The sequence below is a fragment of the Erpetoichthys calabaricus genome, chromosome 7 (assembly GCF_900747795.2).
Source record: "Erpetoichthys calabaricus chromosome 7, fErpCal1.3, whole genome shotgun sequence".
NCBI lineage: Eukaryota > Metazoa > Chordata > Cladistia > Polypteriformes > Polypteridae > Erpetoichthys > Erpetoichthys calabaricus.
This window is the reverse complement of record NC_041400.2, coordinates 163,477,977-163,498,011: the sequence shown is the minus strand read 5'-3', so window position 1 is coordinate 163,498,011 and position 20,035 is coordinate 163,477,977. Positions and strand designations below refer to the sequence as shown.

The 20,035-nt window shown below is 35.7% G+C and overlaps 1 protein-coding gene across 6 annotated transcripts in view; it reads right to left on the bottom strand.

Moving 5' to 3' along the window:
• Positions 1-20,035, bottom strand: part of LOC114654834 (transcription factor TFIIIB component B'' homolog) — a 113,957-nt gene that overhangs the window by 72,587 nt on the left and 21,335 nt on the right. For all 6 annotated transcript variants that reach the window (XM_028805648.2, XM_051929604.1, XM_051929602.1 and 3 more), the window contains exons 6-12: positions 18,252-18,401; positions 15,684-15,817; positions 14,979-15,073; positions 9,175-9,229; positions 7,531-7,659; positions 7,002-7,253; positions 1,704-1,863 (exon numbers count right to left, since the gene is read on the bottom strand). In XM_028805648.2, coding sequence (XP_028661481.2) covers positions 1,704-1,863; positions 7,002-7,253; positions 7,531-7,659; positions 9,175-9,229; positions 14,979-15,073; positions 15,684-15,817; positions 18,252-18,401 — 975 coding nt within the window. The remainder of the gene's footprint in view (positions 1-1,703; positions 1,864-7,001; positions 7,254-7,530; positions 7,660-9,174; positions 9,230-14,978; positions 15,074-15,683; positions 15,818-18,251; positions 18,402-20,035) is intronic.

Below are 20,035 nucleotides of genomic sequence, written 5' to 3'. Positions count from 1 at the left end.
TCAGTTGCGAGAAGCAGATCATAGAATGATTGAAACTGTTGCCCCTAACGTTGCGCTACGGCGTGTGGTTCGTTTATACCTCGTGTCTTCTCATTAAACTTTTATCTCGTGAATATGTTATTGCAATCCGCAGCGGGAGCGTTTCTATAAACTTAATTTAAACTTACGTTTTACACCGTGCTTTGTTTCCCTTATGAACATGCTTGTATGCTTCACTTACTCCCTTCTCAATTGTTTAATGAATTTTTTGTTCTTCGCTGTTTGCGGCTCCTCCTTCATTTGTCCCTACTGCATTAACAGTCTTTTCACGTTATTGCAATCCGCAGCGGGAGCGTTTCTATAAACTTAATTTAAACTTACGTTTTACACCGTGCTTTGTTTCCCTTATGAACATTCTTGTATGCTTCACTCGCTCCCTTCTCAATTGTTTAATGAATTTTTTGTTCTTCGCTGTTTGCGGCTCCTCCTTCATTTGTCCCTACTGCGTTCACAGTCTTTTCACGTGATTACGTGGGAGGCGTGATGACGTGACACTCAACTCCTACTCCCACGGCCATCGAGCTGCCGTCCATTACAGTATATTGTGAAAAAAGAGGTTCCAGTTATGACCGTTACGCTTTGAATTTCGAAATGAAACCTGCCTAACTTTTGTAAGTAAGCTGTAAGGAATGAGCATGCCAAATTTCAGCCTTCCACCTACACGGGAAGTTGGAGAATTAGTGATGAGTGAGTCAGTCAGTCAGTGAGTGAGTGAATCAGTCAGTGAGGGCTTTGCCTTTAATTATTATAGATATATATATATATATATATATATATATATATATATATATATATATATATAAACTTAGTTCAGTTGATTTTTCAATACTTAACATTAATATAGAGTACAGTACATAATCATGCGTGTGATGGTTTTTAGAGCTATATACAGAAATCATTACTAATACTGGCATTCAAAAAGTGTTGGTAACTTGTTGCTCACATGAAAAAAAAATCAGCACACACCAGACCACTTCTTAGAGGGAACTTCGCTTGCAAGATCTCAAGATGAAACCAATAACCTCAACTTCTCCTTCTCCTCACTCAATCTCAGTTCTTCGAACAATTCCCTGTCCTCTGACACAGCCTTTCATACTGTATAAAGACTGACTTAATGACTGTTGCAATCCTCTTTTCACTTATCTTCTAAATGATTATGAAGTTACAACAGGTTCAAAATGCTGAATAACTGGAATCCTGACTTAAAGCAAATGTACCTACAAAACACTTAATCTTGATTACACTAGCTTTCTAGCAAATTATTTCCATAGACCTGACAAGGACTCAACACGTGTAAGTTATCTGAGGCATAGAAACAATTACCATTTCCTGCAAATACTAATGAAAATACAAACCAACCACGAAAGCCTTAAAATACTAAGTCAATTGCAAGTATTACATGCAGTATACACTATAAAAGTGAAAAAATTTCTGAATCCTAGTAGGTACTTGAAATCCTTAAAACAAAAGGGTGAGCTCTTTCATACATTAAACAGACAACCAGCAATTAATGGATGTGGAAATTCAACAAGTGCATCTCAGGTATGTCTGCGGATTTAGAATATTAAAACTAGATCCTGATTCTTGCAATTGATGTTAATGAAGAATTCCAGAACACGTCACCACTTGTTGAATATTATTAATTATACAATTAAGTAACATACCAAGCCACATCATCTTTGTCATTTTCTTTGCTTGTTTTTTGTGATGTCTCTGATACAATGGAATCTAGCAGCTGTTCACCCGTGAAATCTTCAAGTGGAGGCATGACATCTAGTACTTCATCTTCAATTTCCAGACAACTTCCCATTTGCTCATTTTGTTCTAGAGGAAAAAAAAGCATATTACATGGATCTTATATAAATGAACTAAAGGGAGAAAAACTGTTTCCTGATTTCGTGAACAATTCATCAAAGGTGTGCTCTTAAATTTCAATTAAACCTTCAGAAATGCAAGGAATAAAACAAAATTAATAACAGATATCATGTATACTGAATAAAATATAGATAACATAAAATAAGGAATATGAGTTTTTGTTAAGCATCACATAGCCCATTACAAGAACTAAATGTTCTATCTTAGTATCACATAATTACCACCAAATGACACTTCTTCATAAACACGAAATACATGGCTAATCTACAGAATATTTGAGCATATTGAGTCTGCATTTGTGTATTAGTGAATGCTAAAAGTATCTGGTATAACAATTTTATTATTAATATTTCTCGATGCATGTATGCATTTACCACAATTTTTATTGTACCAGCTATACCAATAAGCCTCAAACTGTTAAAACGTTGTTGAACCATTATGTAACATAGGTAAATTTGAGACAAAATAAAAAAAAAATAAAAGATAAATCAATTCAGTAGTAACAATATAAACTATACTTGTGCAAATGTCTCAATTTTAGCAACACTTGAGTATTCCAATTATAATCAAAGAAAAAGTTGATATTATTCTAAAAACAAAATGAAACACGGTAACATTTAGCTAAGCAACAACAAAATCCATGAGGGTAGAATTTATTACTTAAAACAGGTCATTCAAAATATGTTCAAAGTCACTTTGTCTGACATTTTAATAGGTTAACAGCTGTATGGATTGTGTGTTTATTTTTTATTGAATGTTATCTTGCATTCCTTTTTGTTAACTGCAGTATACACTTGAAGACAAGCTGACTTTGGTTAGAAGCTGACTCATGTTTTTGGCCTTGAGCAGAAAAAAAGAAGACCAACACATATATAAGTAATTGTGGACAAAATTACCTATATGGGTCAAACTCATTTTTATTATTTTAGCATAAAAGCGCTATATAAATGTAATGAATTATTATTATTATAACAAAACTGATAAATTATTCCAAAACTTATTTTCTTCATAATAAAATGATTACAGTATTTGTAGAAATGTAAAAAGTAGTTCAGATCCATTTGTTATTAAATAGTGATGTTAAGATATGTACAAATAGTCCATAGTTCTATAATTAATTAATGAACAGATACTGCTGGAAATCATTTATTTTAATTAGTTGTCAAACTACTTTGTTTTTCTGTCTGTATAATCAAATCTGTGTCTTTATGTGTACTCATTATGTAATTAGAAATTTGTAAAATGTATGTTTGCATTTTACACCAGAACCTGTCACATCATTCTGCACTTGCACTTAGTAAAGAGTGTTATGCAAAAATAAATTGAACTGAACTAACAATAAGAATAATTATGCATAAAATATATGCTATAAATGAAACAATGTTTTCCTTGTAATGGATAAAGCAGGTTCAGGTAATAGGGGTAATAGGTGGGAGAACTTCTTCTGAAAACAAGTTTTTAAGTTCACTTTCACTTTCAAAGTATCCTTTATTACTTACAAGTCTCCAAAGAAGACCACTCTTTTCATTTTAAGTTATTACAAGTACACCTTGGCAAAAAGGTGACAAACATCACCAGATTTCAAAGGAATTGTTACATGGCAGTCAAAGTTATATGCCATTACTTTTCTTTTCAAGTGAGAGGGAGAGTAAAAGTTAAACTCAATACACTTAACTCTCCATATTCATCAGTAGCTAAACTAAAAACAGGACATTATACAATTGAAATTGCACCTTTTTAACTATTTAAAATCTGTAACAAAAGGATTTAGAAAATTTTCTACTGTGACCACTACAAGCATATTTCTAAAATGAAAGCAGATGGGCTTATAGATAGCATTCTATATGTAAGATGGCTGGAAAAAAAATATGGATGCTTTTTATAAAGTACTAATTTACCAACCTGAGTACTGTTAAATCGAATACAAGACCACATACCCTGCACTTTAAAAAATATGTTCTATTCATATTACCAGGCAGCCTCAGTAATCATTCAAACTACACTGCCTGGCCAAAAAAAAAGTCGCCACCTGGATTTAACTAAGCAAATAGGTACGAGCCTCCTATTGGATAATTACTGCATGGGCGGTTATCTTTCAGCTGGTAACAAGTTATTTAACCCCAACTGGTGCAATGAGTTGCTTCTCATTTCTTAAACAACCAGGTCGAAAGACACATCTCGTGGTCGTGGAAAAGATGTTAGTCTGTTTGAGAAGGGTCAAATCATTGGCATGCATCAAGCAGAGAAACCGTCTAAGGAGATTGCATAAACTACTAAAATTGGGTTAAGAACTGTCCAACGCATTATTAAAAACTGGAAGGATAGTGGGGACCCATCGTCTTCGAGGAAGAAATGTGGCTGGAAAAAAATCCTGAATGATCGTGATCAGCGATCATTTAAACGTTTGGTGAAATCAAATCGAAGAAAAACAACCGTAGAACTCAGGTCTATGTTTAATAGTGAAAGTAAGAGCATTTCCACACGCACAATGTGAAGGGAACTCAAGGGATTGGGACTGAACAGCTGTGTAGCCGTAAGAAAACCACTAATCAGTGAGGCAAACCGGAAAAAAAGGCTTCAATTTGCTAGGGAGCATAAAGATTGGACTCTGGAGCAATGGAAGAAGGTCATGTGGTCTGATGAGTCCAGATTTACCCTGTTCCAGAGTGATGGGCGCATCAGGGTTAGAAGAGAGGCAGATGAAGTGATGCACCCATCATGCAAGATCTTGGTGAAAAATTAATGCAACACTGGATGAAACTGAATCTTGTGACATTGCAGAAGCTTATCGAAACAATGCCACAGCGAATGCGTGCCGTAATCAAAGCTAAAGGCGGTCCAAAAAAATATTAAGAGTGTGTGACCTTTTATTTTGGTGGCGACTTTTTTTTTGGCCAGGCAGTGTATGATGACAATAGCTGAAGAAGAAAATATATTTGAAATGTATGTGTGATTTAGTCTAATTGTTTACTTTAAAAATTTGCACAAGCCAAAAAACAACGTTAAAGATTGATAAACATTTTTTAACAAGATGGGTTTTACAGACTAGTGCTTCTCCTACAGAAAAGGTCACTTGCCACTAGAAATGAAATTCTAAAATCAAGCTAAATCTAATAAAATAATTTAGAGATTCTCAAAACATTCCAGGAATAATTTTTTCAGATAATGTCCAATATAGGCTTGCAAGCTACCTTTTTCTTATGAATACTCATTCTGAGTATTCACACAAAAGAAACAGGAATGAAATAGATAATGCTACAAGTCTACAAATGTCATGTAGAGTACAGAAATCAATTGTGTCTCAGCAACATGAAATAGTTACTAAGACTGGATAAATCAACTACTTGATCTTACAACTGTCCAAAATAGGTTGACTTTTACTTAAATTACTATGGAGTGAAAAGTCAAGCAAAACTAAACAGATTACAAAATGCAAGCTTCGAGGCAACTCAGGCCCCTTCTTCAGGCAAGATGTAATCACTTAAATTACTATGGTAAATAATAAATTATGTCAAATAATATCAGTAGATTGAAGTGCAGTTCACTCATCATATCAATGGAATAAAAATTGATAAATAAATAGAGTGGTATGCAAGACTTTGAGCACCCTTCTGTGAATAGTTAAGTGAGCAGAAAATGAATTGATCACCAAAAGGCATAAAGTTAAACATGACACATCAGCATTTTATGCAGGATATGTGTATTGTTTTTGTTTTTCTACAATTGTACAGTGAAAAAATGAAAGGAACACCATGAAAAAGTTTGGGCACCCCACGATATTTGAGGTCTCAGATAACATGTCCCAAGGTCTCAGACCTTAATTAACTTGTTAGGGCTATGGCTTGTTCATAGTCATTGATAGAAAACCCCAGGTGATGGAAATTGCAAAGCTGTATACTGTACATTCTCTGACTCTAGAAACCTTGTCCCAACAATCGGCTCCCATGGGCTCCTCTAAGCAGCTGACTAGCACTCTGAAAAATAAAATAGTTAATGCTCACAAAGAAGGAGAAGCCTACAAGAAGATGTCAAAGCATTTTCAGGTAGCTGTATTCTCAGTTCATAATGTTATTAAGAAATGACAGTTAACAGGAACGGTGGAGGTCAAGTTGAGGTCTGGAAGACCAAGAAAACTTTCTGAGAGAACTGCTCGTTGGATTGCCAGAAAAGCAAATAAAAACCTCCATTTGACTGCAAAAGACTTTCAGGAAGATTCAGCAGACTCTGGAGTAGTGATACACTGTTCTACTGCGTAGCAAGCAATACCTGAACAAATATGATCTTCATAGTAGAGTCAGCAGAAGAAAACCTTTCCTGCGTCCTAGCCACAAAACTCAGCACCTGAAGTTTGCAAATGAACATCTAAACAAGCCTGATGCAATTCGGAAACAAGTCTCGTAGAGTGATGAAGTCAAAATAGAACATTTTGGCCACAATGTGCAAAGGTATGTTTGGAGAAAAAAGGTGCTGAATTCCATGAAAAAAAACACCTCTCCAACTATTAAGCAAGGGGGTGAATCGATCATGTTTTGGGCTTGTGTTGCATTCAGTGGCACAGGGAATATATCATTGGTAGAAGAAAAAAATAGATTCAAACAAATACCAGCAAATTCTTTAAGCAAACATCACACCATCTGATAGTGATACGAAACATATCTCACAGTCCCCCGACCAAAACACCATTGAAAATCTGTGGATAAATCTCACAACGGCAGTGCATGTAAGACGGCCCAAAAATCTTGCAGAATTACAAGGCTTTTGCAGGATGAATGAGCAAAAACACCCCAAGTAAGAATTAAAAGACTCTTAGCTGGCTACAAAAGGCATTTACAAGCGGAGATACTTGCCAAAGGGTGTGTTAAGTGTGAATGATGTAAATAAAAATGTAACCTTAACTTAAAATATTAAAGAAATCTGTTATCTTCAACTTTATGCCTTTTGGTGATCAGTTCCATCTTCTGTTCATTTAACTATTCACAGTAACAAACGTTTTAAGAAAGGGTGCCCTTTTTCATGCCACTGTAAATATGACTTCATTGTTTTAATAATTACTTTGCAACCCCACATTTGTCTAAGCAAAACTTTACCATTATTCATAGGTTCTTTAGATTTTACTTCTTCTGGTGATGCAATGTCAGTTGATTCTTTTAAGCTTTTACTTCTCTTCTTAACACATCTTTTTTTAACAGCTCCTTGGCTAGAGGCAATTCCTTCACCCTCAAGATCTTTTGTATTTAGAGAGTTTTCATTTTCTTTTTCTGCAGTCATCCCATCTTCTTCTTCTGAGGCATTACACTCCAGTGAATCAGGCTTGACAGGTTTAGAGCTATTTTTCTTAGCTAAAGATTAGAAAAAGAGAAAAACATCACTGTAAGGAAAAAAAAAAACAAACTTCAGAACACGATTTTATGTGGCAAGTTAATAAATACCAAGAATGTGAATAAATAACTTTGAATTGAAAAATACCAAAGTTATCCTTTAAGGCAATATTATGATTACTTGAGTCTTTTTCCTCTCCATTGCAAAATATCGTATAAATATGGCAGAAAAAAACAATTTTTAGAATTCAGGCTGCAAGTACAACAGTTACAGTAGGATATCAGTAAACAAAAATACCTTTAGGTTTCCCCTTAGCAGGCTTTATTTTAGATGATTTCATCTTTGAATTTATCATCTTTTCATCTTCAGCACAAACCTTTTCCAGCAGTTGACTAAAAAATTCAATATCAAAGGGTTTCTTTTCTCCTACATTAAAGAAGCAGTGGTAAAATATTTCATACAAGCATTCCATAGCAAAATACTTAATTAAACAAAAAATGTTAGCATATTACAATTCTAATGTACTGCATATGCATTTATATTAAAAAATATTTTTGTATTTTGTTCATTTGGCAGCTACCCCTTATTGATTTAGCTTATAATTTACCAGATATTGTACTTTGTATAAATAAATACTCAGCATTATGTATTTTTAGCAAAGAAAACATTTTACAGTTTGTCATATGCTTCTGCAATTTACTTTGAGCTACTGACAAATAGGCAAAAATTTTGGACAATAAGACTAATTAAATGTAGCCATTAATGAGTAAGCTTAGAAACAACATGCAAAAACAATAATGTTACAAATTTTTGCATATGCATGTTTGCCCAATATATTTTTTCTTTTTTATGATACTTTAATATTCAAACATATATATTTATAAAATGTGAGTTTTAAATTGGTGATCTAATACAAACATATTGTTGTGTATCATTTTCTTTGACAGCCGAAAGAATCTGAAACTAGAATAATTTGTCACTTATGCACAGACAATGAAGGCCACTTTCTTTGCTTCAGAGTTAACACAGTCTAATCGAGCAGTTTTCATGAGTATAAAAAATAATGCCAATGTTGCAGAAGAAAACTGAGTTTCAAAGTAACATTTTATTATTTTATTAGGTGAGCTGTATTCTAAACTGCCTCAGTACTCACTGCACCATTAATTTAGTACATCACCCAGAATGACTAAAATGACTTTTTCCAAAAAGAATATTCCGGGAGTTTCTAAATATCTAAAATTACATTAAATATGTTACTTGGCAGCAATTTGTGCTCTAATTCTAAATACTAATTTAAAAGTGCCTGTACTTGGAACAATGCTGTTTGTAAAATTAATTAAAAAATAAATATAATACATAGCTGCAAATGAAAGATATAGTATTATGTTTCTCCATCTAAGACTTCTATACAAGTGTAATAGGGAAAAACAAGTTATTTAAACAAAGACAAAAATAATGCTAATATAAATTTAACAACATGTCTGAAGATTAAATTTTTTCTCATAAAATGCTTTCTTCCTTGGTGGTTAAGAATACTGCCAAATTGCACTCCACAAACTGTCTATAATCTTTTACAATTTTAAGTAAAAAATGCTTTAGCAATTACACATTGTCTAATAGTATTGACTGACACATTTTGATGGCAGTATAGTTCTTATTCTCTTTTTATCACAGCTTTGATCCACCACACTCTTATTGAACTTTTATGAGGCAGACAGTGAGCACAATTCTCAAAAATGTCCTGCAAGTTGTATTTAGGCAGTGTGAAGTAAAGTGAATGTTAAACTGTAATAAAGCTTCATGTTTTACTTAAATAAATGTGAACTTACAGATATCTCATATCTCTCTGTTAGCAAACCAAAGGATTAAAGAGGGCTGGACATGGAATATGTGATTTGAAAAGCAAAATAATACAAAAAAACAACAAAATTAAAATCTTACTGAAAGCTTTATCTATCCTCCAGGAGTTTGCACGTTCTTCTTTTTTAAATTTGTTCTGCAAAGAAGAAAATGTAAGAAAACTGAAGATACAATGCTGCATTATATTACTTCTTTAGGCTTAAACATTATTATTGCTACACAATATCAACATTATCTACTGTAGAATGCATAAAAAACACTGTGTAGATCCACACAGGTTATGAAAACAAGAAAGGCAAATGTGATCTTAAACTTGTTTTTACTATATAAAACAATACTCTGGACAATTCAATGCAACTTTTTAGCCGACATAGTTATTTAAAAATAGCAGAAGTGACCCAGAGATTACCAAATAGCAAGCGAACGAGAGAGCTACTTAACGGATTTAGATTGGGTTTTTTTCCCTACAATTTGCTTGAACATTCCAGTTGATTTTGCGACTTCTCTCATCACGCCCAGCTCTCTACTCCTGACATCATTCTTCCCCCTCCCCTCGGCCCACAGCCTCTGTCTCGGATTACTGCAAATATATTGCTCCTGCAAGCAAACTATGATTCTTAGCGCAATGAGAGAAGTTGCAAAAATCAACCGGAATGTTCAAGTAAATTATAGAAAAAAAGATCTAAATCCATTAAGTAGTTCTCTTGTTCGCTAACTAAGTGGAGTTAAGCTTATGCCCCGAGGCAGACGCGTGAGTGAGGATGGCCCCGCTCCCCTCCCCAAAGTCCAATGAGTGTCTCTCGGATTTGTGCTAATAAATCGGTACTGCAAGTGAACTATGATACTTAGCACGATGAGAAAGTCACAAAATTAACGGAATGTTCAAGCAAATTATAGAAAAAAACCCAATCTAAATCCGTTAAGAAGTTCTCTCGTGAAAAGCGGATAGACATACAAACTGGTCTAAAAAATTATAAGAAATTCCGCGCTTGGACAACAAAATTTTTAAAACCGTTTCTTAGCGAGCACCTATGGGCCAAGGGTAACCTACATTCCAAAGACCCAAGACCTCATGGTTCGGGACATTTCGTGATGAGTGAGTCAGTGGTATTTGGCTTTTATATATATATATATATATATATATATATATATATATATATATATATATATATATATATATACACAGTGATCCCTCGCTATATCGCGCTACGCCTTTCGCGGCTTCACTCCATCGCGGATTTTATATGTAAGCATATTTAAATATATATCGCGGATTTTTCGCTGCTTCGCGGGTTTCTGCGGACAGTGGGTCTTTTAATTTCTGGTACATGCTTCCTCAGTTAGTTTGCCCAGTTGATTTCATACAAGGGACGCTATTGGCAGATGGCTGAGAAGCTACCCAACTTACTTTCTCTCTCTCTCTCTCTCTCTTGCGCTGACGTAGGGGGGTGTGAGCAGGGGGGCTGTGTGCAGCTGCTTCCTGAAAGACATGCTGCACGGTGCTTCGCATACTTAAAAGCTCAAAGGGCACGTATTGATTTTTGACTTTTTTTTTTCTCTCTCTCTCTCTCCCTGCTCCTGACGGAGGGGGTGTGAGCTGCCGCCTTCAACAGCTTTGTACCGGCGGTGCTTCGCATACTTAAAAGCCAAAAAGCCCTATTGATTTTTTTTTTTGACTGCTTGCTTTGCACTCCTTTGAAAAGGAAGATATGTTTGCATTCTTTTAATTGTGAGACTGAACTGTCATCTCTGTCTTGTCATGGAGCACAGTTTAAACTTTTGAAAAAGAGACAAATGTTTGTTTGCAGTGTTTGAATAACGTTCCTGTCTCTCTACAACCTCCTGTGTTTCTGCGCAAATCTGTGACCCAAGCATGACATTCTAAAAATAACCATATAAACATATGATTTTTACTTCGCGGATTTTCCTATTTCGCGGGTGGCTCTGGAACGCAACCCCCGCGATGGAGGAGGGATTACTGTATATATATACACACACACACAGTTTATCCGGAAAGTATTCACAGCACATCACTTTTTCCACATTTTGTTATGTTACAGCCTTATTCCAAAATGGATTAAATTCATTTTTTTCCTCAGAATTCTACACACAACACCCCATAATGACAACATGAAAAAAGTTTTACTAGAGATTTTTGCAAATTTATTAAAAATAAAAAAATTGAGGAAAGCACATGTACATAAAGCCTTTGCCATGAAGCTCAAAATTGAGTTCAGGTGCATCCTGTTTCCCCTGATCATCCTTGAGATGTTTCTGCAGCTTAATTGGAGTCCACCTGTGGTAAATTCAGTTGACTGGACATGATTTGGAAAGGCACACACCTGTCTATATAAGGTCCCCACAGTTGACAGTTCATGTCAGAGCACAAACCAAGCATGAAGTCAAAGGAATTGTCTGTAGACCTCAGAGACAGGATTGTCTCGAGGCACAAATCTGGGGAAGGTTACAGAAAAATTTCTGCTGCTTTGAAGGTCCCAATGAGCACAGTGGCCTCCATCATCCGTAAGTGGAAGAAGTTCGAAACCACCAGGACTCGTACTAGAGCTTGCTGGCCATCTAAACTGAGCGATCGGGGGAGAAGGGCCTTAGTCAGGGAGGTGACCAAGAACCCGATGGTCACTCTGTCAGAGCTCCAGAAGTCCTCTGTGGAGAGATGAGAACCTTCCAGAAGGACAACCATCTCTGCAACAATCCACCAATCAGGCCTGTATGGTAGAGTGGCCAGACGGAAGCCACTCCTTAGTAAAAGGCACATGGCAGCCCGCCTGGAGTTTGCCAAAAGGCATCTGAAGGACTCTCAGACCATGAGAAAGAAAATTCTCTGGTCTGATGAGACAAAGATTGAACTCTTTGGTGTGAATGCCAGGTGTCACGTTTGGAGGAAACCAGGCACCGCTCATCACCAGGCCAATACCATCCCTACAGTGAAGCATGGTGGTGGCAGCATCATGCTGTGGGGATGTTTTTCAGCGGCAGGGACTGGGAGACTAGTCCGGATCAAGGGAAAGATGACTGCAGCAATGTACAGAGACATCCTGGATGAAAACCTGCTCCAGAGCGCTCTTGACCTCAGACTGGGGCGACGGTTCATCTTTCAGCAGGACAACGCCCCTAAGCACACAGCCAAGATATCAAAGGAGTGGCTTCAGGACAACTCTGTGAATGTCCTTGAGTGGCCCAGCCAGAGCCCAGACTTGAATCCGATTGAACATCTCTGGAGAGATCTTAAAATGGCTGTGCACCAACGCTTCCCATCCAACCTGATGGAGCTTGAGAGGTGCTGCAAAGAGGAATGGGCGAAACTGGCCAAGGATAGGTGTGCCAAGCTTGTGGCATCGTATTCAAAAAGACTTGAGGATGTAATTGTTGCCAAAGGTTCATCGACAAAGTATCGAGCAAAGGCTGTGAATACTTATGTACATGGGATTTCTCAGTTTTTTTTGTTTTTTTTTTTAATAAATTTGCAAAAACCTCAAGTAAACTTTTTTCACGTTGTCATTATGGGGTGTTGTGTGTAGAATTCTGAGGGAAAAAATGAATTTAATCCATTTTGGAATAAGGCTGTAACATAACAAAATGTGGAAAAAGTGATGCGCTGTGAATACTTTCCAGATGCACTGTGTGTGTGTGTATATATATATATATATATATATATATATATATATATATATATACAGTAAGTCGAGAAACAATAAGTCAATTCACACTTCTTAAAAGAAGCTACTGAATGTATAAAATGTTACATTGCAATGATCTGAAACTATTACCTCTTTGTTATATTACTTTATTGGGTAAAACACTTTCATTAACAACAACTAAAATTCTGCGACTAAGTTAAAAAATACCACACAGCGTAGGTTGCTTTTAAGAAAAAAAAAGAAAGAAAAAAAGTAAAAGGAAAAACAACAGCTTGTGGGAAGTAAATCCAGTCTACGAAGCAGCTCAATTTATTAAATTTGTAGAATGGAACATTAGTAGTCAAAGAATATCATGCAGGATTAAATTAAATGGGATTACCTTCCTCCTTTACAGATGCAGTAAATATCACACATGTAATTTTAAAACTTATTTTTCATTTCGTCTTTGTTTTTAGAGATTATGTGTCAAACCAGCAGACTACACAAAACAAAATGTGAGGCAACTATGTATTATTTCCTGAAACTAAAAGTGACGTTTAAAATATAAATTTTGAATCTGTTATAAAAAATAAAATAAAAATCAGAAATATGGAAGTTATTTCCCATTGTTTTAACAAAAAGGAAACCAGAATTTGTTTTCTATTAAAAGCGTTAAGCATTTATTGTAGCTAACAACAGTAAATTAGGCATCTAAGGTTCAAGATTGAAACAAAACAATACTTTTAGGACACTGGACAAGCATTTAAAATGTGTTAATATACCCAATAACCAAAAAAAAATAGTGTGTTAAAAAAATCTGCCAATTTTATAAATGACAATGAAAACTAACAATTAAAAATTATTAAAACACTGATTGTGGAAATGTATGCACAATATATGAAATTACATTCAAATAGTGATGTTCATTGTGACAGCCCTAATTTATGCACACACACATATATAATGTGTATATATATATATATATATATATATATATATATATATATATATATATATATATATATATATATATATATATATATACACACACTGTATATATATATATATATACAGTAATCCCTCCTCCATCGCGGGGGTTGCGTTCCAGAGCCACCCGCGAAATAAGAAAATCCGCAAAGTAGAAACCATATGTTTATATGGTTATTTTTATTATTGTCATGCTTGGGTCACAGATTTGCGCAGAAACACAGGAGGTTGTAGAGAGACAGGAACGTTATTCAAACACTGCAAACAAACATTTGTCTCTTTTTCAAAAGTTTAAACTGTGCTCCATGACAAGACAGAGATGAAAGTTCTGTCTCACAATTAAAAGAATACAAACATATCTTCCTCTTCAAAGGAAACAGAGAGGAAAGCAAACAAATCAATAGGGCTGTTTGGCTTAAGTATGCGAAGCACCGCCGGTACAAAGCTGTTGAAGGCGGCAGCTCACACCCCCTCCGTCAGGAGCAGAGAGAGAGAGAGAGAGAAACAAAGTCAAAAATCAATACGTGCCCTTTGAGCTTTTAAGTATGCGAAGCACCGTGCAGCATACTTAAAAGCTGCACACAGAAGGTAGCAACGTGAAGATAATCTTTCAGCATTTTTAGACGAGCGTCCGTATCGTCTAGGTGTGTGAACAGCCCCCCTGCTCACACCCCCTACGTCAGGATCACAGATAGTCAGCGCAAGAGAGAGAGAAAGAAAAGTAAGTTGGGTAGCTTCTCAGCCATCTGCCAATAGCGTCCCTTGTATGAAATCAACTGGGCAAACCAACTGAGGAAGCATGTACCAGAAATTAAAAGACCCATTGTCCTCAGAAATCCGCGAACCAGCAAAAAATCTGCGATATATATTTAAATATGCTTACATATAAAATCCGCGATAGAGTGAAGCCGCGAAAGGCGAAGCGCGATATAGCGAGGGATCACTGTATATATATATATATATATATATATATATATATATACACACACATATATATATATATATATACACACACACACACACACACACACAATATATGATATATACACATATACAGAATACATGTACACACACAAATATACTATATGTCTACTGGAAATGGACCAAAAGGACTATTTGAATGCATACATGCAAAAGTGGGGGGGTATTACATAGTTAACATTTGCATGTTAAGTATGCAACTTACTGCATTTGCTTCCGCTGAAAGTAAGTGAATCTCACAAGACCAACAAATGTAAGATGCAATAAGCAATAGATTACCTTGATTTCTGTTCTAGGTCTGTGGGGGAACAGCTGCCCGATCATTGAAAAATCTGTTCCCACCATGCTGATGGCCAAGAAAAACATATCAGTTTCTGAAAAAAGTAAAGGGCACAAACAAAAATATACATTCAATGTTGTTTAGTGCATTTTCAACAATAACATTACCTTGAGGTTATTAATTTTAGTAGTTTCTATTCCTTTAATGTCAATATTTTTAAAAGTATTTCTTCTGCAGATCCAAAGTTCACCTCATGTTTGGCAGATGAAGTCTCATTCAGAAAAAAAATGCTTTAATGTGGCAGCAAATCAACACTATTGCAACAGTCACATTAGAGTTTATTGCATACACTCTTAAAATCTTCAAAATTCACTACTAGTAGTATTCCTCTGCCTATTTAACTACACCACAAATAGTATAGTCTATAAAACCTTGTTATAATACTCAATGCTTTTAGCATTTATACAGAATCTTTGATTTTGCTATGAAAGGTATTATAAACAATAAAGACAGATTCTTGAGGTGCTTGCTAAAATAACGTTCAATAACATAATATCAAGAGTAGGGGACAGGACCTGCCTGTGTACACTTGTAATACATGTAAGCCGCTTTGTTTAGGCAGGAGATTTGCTCTATTCCTACTGCTTCTACTAACTACACTCAAATAGTAAGACCACACCTGTAAGGACTTAGCAAAGACATACCTTTATTTGACCATGGTTTTGTATATGAAGATTTTCTGAAACTGGAATATGTTGTCATAGAGCCACGTTCAAAAATAGGATCCTTTTCTTCTACCACATTTGGTCCCTTTGTTCTCAGAACTTCTACTGTTAAACTATGCATCCAAAAAAAAATCAAAACCAGTGTATGTGCTTAGTATAAAGACTCAATCGTAAAATCTTTAACCATACTTGAAAATCTTTAATCTTTCTCAAACTCCCTGCAGCTTAAAAGAGGGAAAACAATATGCAAATTTATGTTTGGTGCCTCACTCTGATAGTGAATACTGATTTTAATATGTTCCCACAGAATATCAGAAAAACTGATGCATATAAAAAATACAATCACAAATATACAGTATACAGTACTGTACACATACCTGTACCTGTATAAATAAATATACCTAAATATGCGTGTTAATGAGGATAAATATCCCCTGACTTGAAGATCCAAAAGTCTGGTAGAGATTTTCCACAAAGCCAACCAAAATGAAGACAAAAGAGCATTTAAAACAAGTCAGGGATATACAGACATGGACAAATTTGTTGGTACCCGTCCATGAAAAAAGAAGAATCCATGATTGTCTCTGAAATAGCTAAAAACTGACAAAGGTAATTGACACTTATCATTGTTTATACTGTATTTAACAAAAATAAGACTTTGCTTTAGAGTTTTGATTCAGCAGAATATTTCAAAATGATGAGACCCTTAGCCAAATATTTTGTTGCACAACCTTTAGAGGCAATCACTGCAAACAAGCTATTGCTGTAGCTCTCAATGAGACTTCTGTGCCTGTTAACAGATAGTCTGGCCCACTTGTCCTGAACAAGCTGCTACAACTATGTCAGGTTTGAAGGGGACCTTCCCCAGACTACACATTTCACTTCTTTCCATAGATGTTCAATAAGATTCAAATCAGCGCTTACAGAAGGCCACTTCAGATTAGTAAATTCTTTTTGTTCTTAACCATTCTTGGGTGCTCTTATCTGTGTATTTTGGTTCAATATCCTGTTGGACAATACATTACCTGTGACTGAGACAAAGCTTTCTGACACTGGGCAGTTTGTTTTGCTCCAAAATGTCTTAATAGACTTGACATTTCAATGTTTTCCTCACAGACTTAAGCCACCCTGCACCAAACACAGCAAAGCAATCTCAAAACATAACCAAGCTTCTTGTACGTTTCACATTAGGTATGGTGTCCTTTTCTCTGAAAGCTTCATTTTTTCATCTGTGGACATACAGCTGATGTGCTTACCAAAAGGTTCCAGTTTTGTCTCATCTATCCAAAGGAAAGTCTCACAGAAGCACTGTGGCTTATGCATACGCGTTTTAGCAGATTCCTGTCTGGCTTTCTATGTTTTTCTACAGGGTCTTCTTCCTTTGTGCAAAGTGTCACTCAAAAAGCAACTGATGGTGTAGTCAGACACTGATGGAACTTGATCCTGGAGTTCAGCTTGTATCTCTTCAGAAGTTGTCCTTGGCTTTTTGTCTGCCATTCTCACTATCCTTCTGTCCATCATGGGGTCAATTGTCCTCTTACGGCCACATTCAAGGAGATTGGCTATAGTCCCATGGACCTCAAACGTCTTAATAAAATTTACAACTGTTGTCACAGGAACATCAAGCTGCTTGGTGCCGTTGCCTTTAACATGCTTCTCCTCAGACAACTCTCTCCTTGGCTTTCTCTGGTCCATGATCAGTTGGGAAACACAATAATACCAAACAGCAGATTGACTACTTTTTTCATTTAAAAAGACTGAATGACTGCACAATTTGAGACTAGTGTGATACTAATTAAATAAAACAGCTAGTTTAAAAAATAATCCTCATCCAGTTTTTTTATGATCTTTTTAGGGGTTACCAACAAATGTATCCAGACCATTTTATAATATCTTTGTAGAATAAGCAACACTTATTTCTTTTCAAACTTGTTTTGCTTTACATGAGGACATATCAAAGGCATGCAAGTATACAAGGGACAATTTTCATTTAATCACCTTTCAGGAGGCATGCAGCTGTTTTTCAATGAGCTATAAGGTTACCAAATATTTTTCCACATCTAGCTTAATATAAGGCATTCTAAGAATTTTCCATCATGGGCAAACTAAAGGCAGAAAAATAGGAAAAGACCATATTCCTTAGTGGAAACTGCCTCTGGGACTCCTATTACAGGGGAACAAATGAGGTTGAGACACAGTGGAGCTGAAGGCCAGTTTGACAAACAGTCCCCCTTATTCCCAAATGGACTAGAGGGTAGCCTTCAAATTCTCTGAGAACACCTCGTGGTTATTAAGAAGGAGATGCCACTTTAGAGTTTTGTCCACAAAATGCTAGATATGTGTATGTTTTGTGTGTGTAAAATTAAAAGGTACATAATCTGGCTCTAAAGTGGCACACAACAGCTATAAAATGCCCAATAACAAGCATTATATCTTTTATATTCCTAAAAAATTGGGATACCTTAAATAAGAAAAAAAGACTTTTAAATTATTTGTTTATTATGTAACATTAAATTATATTTAAATATAAAGGAAAAAAAATCTCACCTTTCTTCATCAATAATAATAGAACCATCTTCTGCTACTTTAACTCTGGGAACTAGAAGCTGATCTTCTTGTACATTCTCCTCATTATCCAGTTCCTCCTCATCATCCTCAGCTGCTTTTTCAGGACTTTCAAGAGTTACTTTCTCTGGTCTGGTTAAGAAATTAGGTATTTTACTTTTGTTCCTTCAATTTTTGTCAATAAAATTAAAATATACTACACAATATAATTAAGCAATGCTTTACTTAGAAAAGATATACGTCACATTTAGAACTACATGTGTTACCCAGCTTCATCCAGGATATTTCATAGGACAATGGCCGTCACTTAAAGCGCCATCTGTTAATCAGAAGTACTATGTAACTAACCAAATACTTTTCTGTATACAATATATGTAGGCTTTTTTAAAATTACGAACTAACATTATTGGCAGACACTGCGCTGGTTAAGCTTTGGACCTAGTATTTTAAATACTGAGGATGCATGTCTAAATCCTGGTACTAACATTATGTGATCATGAACAAGTCTGTCCTGCTGTGCCAGATCTGCATTTTCTTAAACAACATATGCCTATTTTCTCTTTATTTTTCACTTAAACAAAAAAGATTAACTGAAAAACATACATGTGCAGGGCAAATGACACCAAAGCATCTTCCTTTCCTGAATTGTACTAGCACATCAAAGCATTGTCTCTTCCCAAGTTGTACCAGTAATCAATCACTTTAAAATATCTGTGTAAACAAAGCAGAGCCCCAGGAGATGGCTGTGTAACCTGTGAACAGCTAAATGCCATGGGACTAGGAATTGCCAAATTGATTTACAGCTTGGAAAAGGGAGAAGTGCAGAGATACTAAAATGATCAAGGAGTCTGAGCGAAGTCATCCATCTTATGGACAATCAGCCAATCAAGTCGGTACAATATCACATGTACCAAAGCCCAATGTAGAAATTTAAAATAAATATGGCTTGTCAGAGGTGTGTGTGATGCTCCTGATATCTATGCAAAAGGACGAAGATCCAAGTCTTTAGAGTCCTGGGGTCTCATGTACAAACGGTGCGTACGCACAAAAATGTTGCGTATGCCCGTTTCCTCACACACTTTGAGATGTATAAAAACTTAACTTACTGTAAAGCCATACACATTTTCACGGTAGCCCCCTTCCTTATGTATAAACATTTCTGCTCAGTTTTGCAAACTGGCACCCTGCATCAAAGCAGTGGTACTGTTTCTGCATTATTTACTTTTTTTCATATTTGCATCAATGATGCGGGATTTATCAAATATACCAAAATTAATTGCATATAGTTTACAAATTAAATTCAGTTGATTGTAATAATTCTGTAACAACATAGTGGTGCATGGAATGGCCAAACTGTTCCAACTACCATAGCTGCTTTAGTGTTGTTACTGTCAGTGCACCACTAAAAGTATATTAACCCATTGTATCTGAGTGCGGAATCACAGCTGTAAAGCAGCTGATTGGAAAGCTCTACAGCAGGTTGTGTCAAGAGCACAGAGGATTATCGGGATACAGCTTCTTGCCACGGAAAACATTTATAGCCCATGCTGCCTCAGCCATGCACACAGTCTTTTTGAACTTCTTCCATCCGGCAAACGCTTCAGAGCCCTTTCTGCAAGAACCTCGAGGTTCAAAAGCCCAAGAGCTATAAACACACTTAATCAGTACATCAAGTGCTCCTGTTAGAACTGTTTTTACTTAGCATTACAATTACCTAACTGTAAACTTGCACTACAGCTGTATGGACCATTTGCACTATATGTATA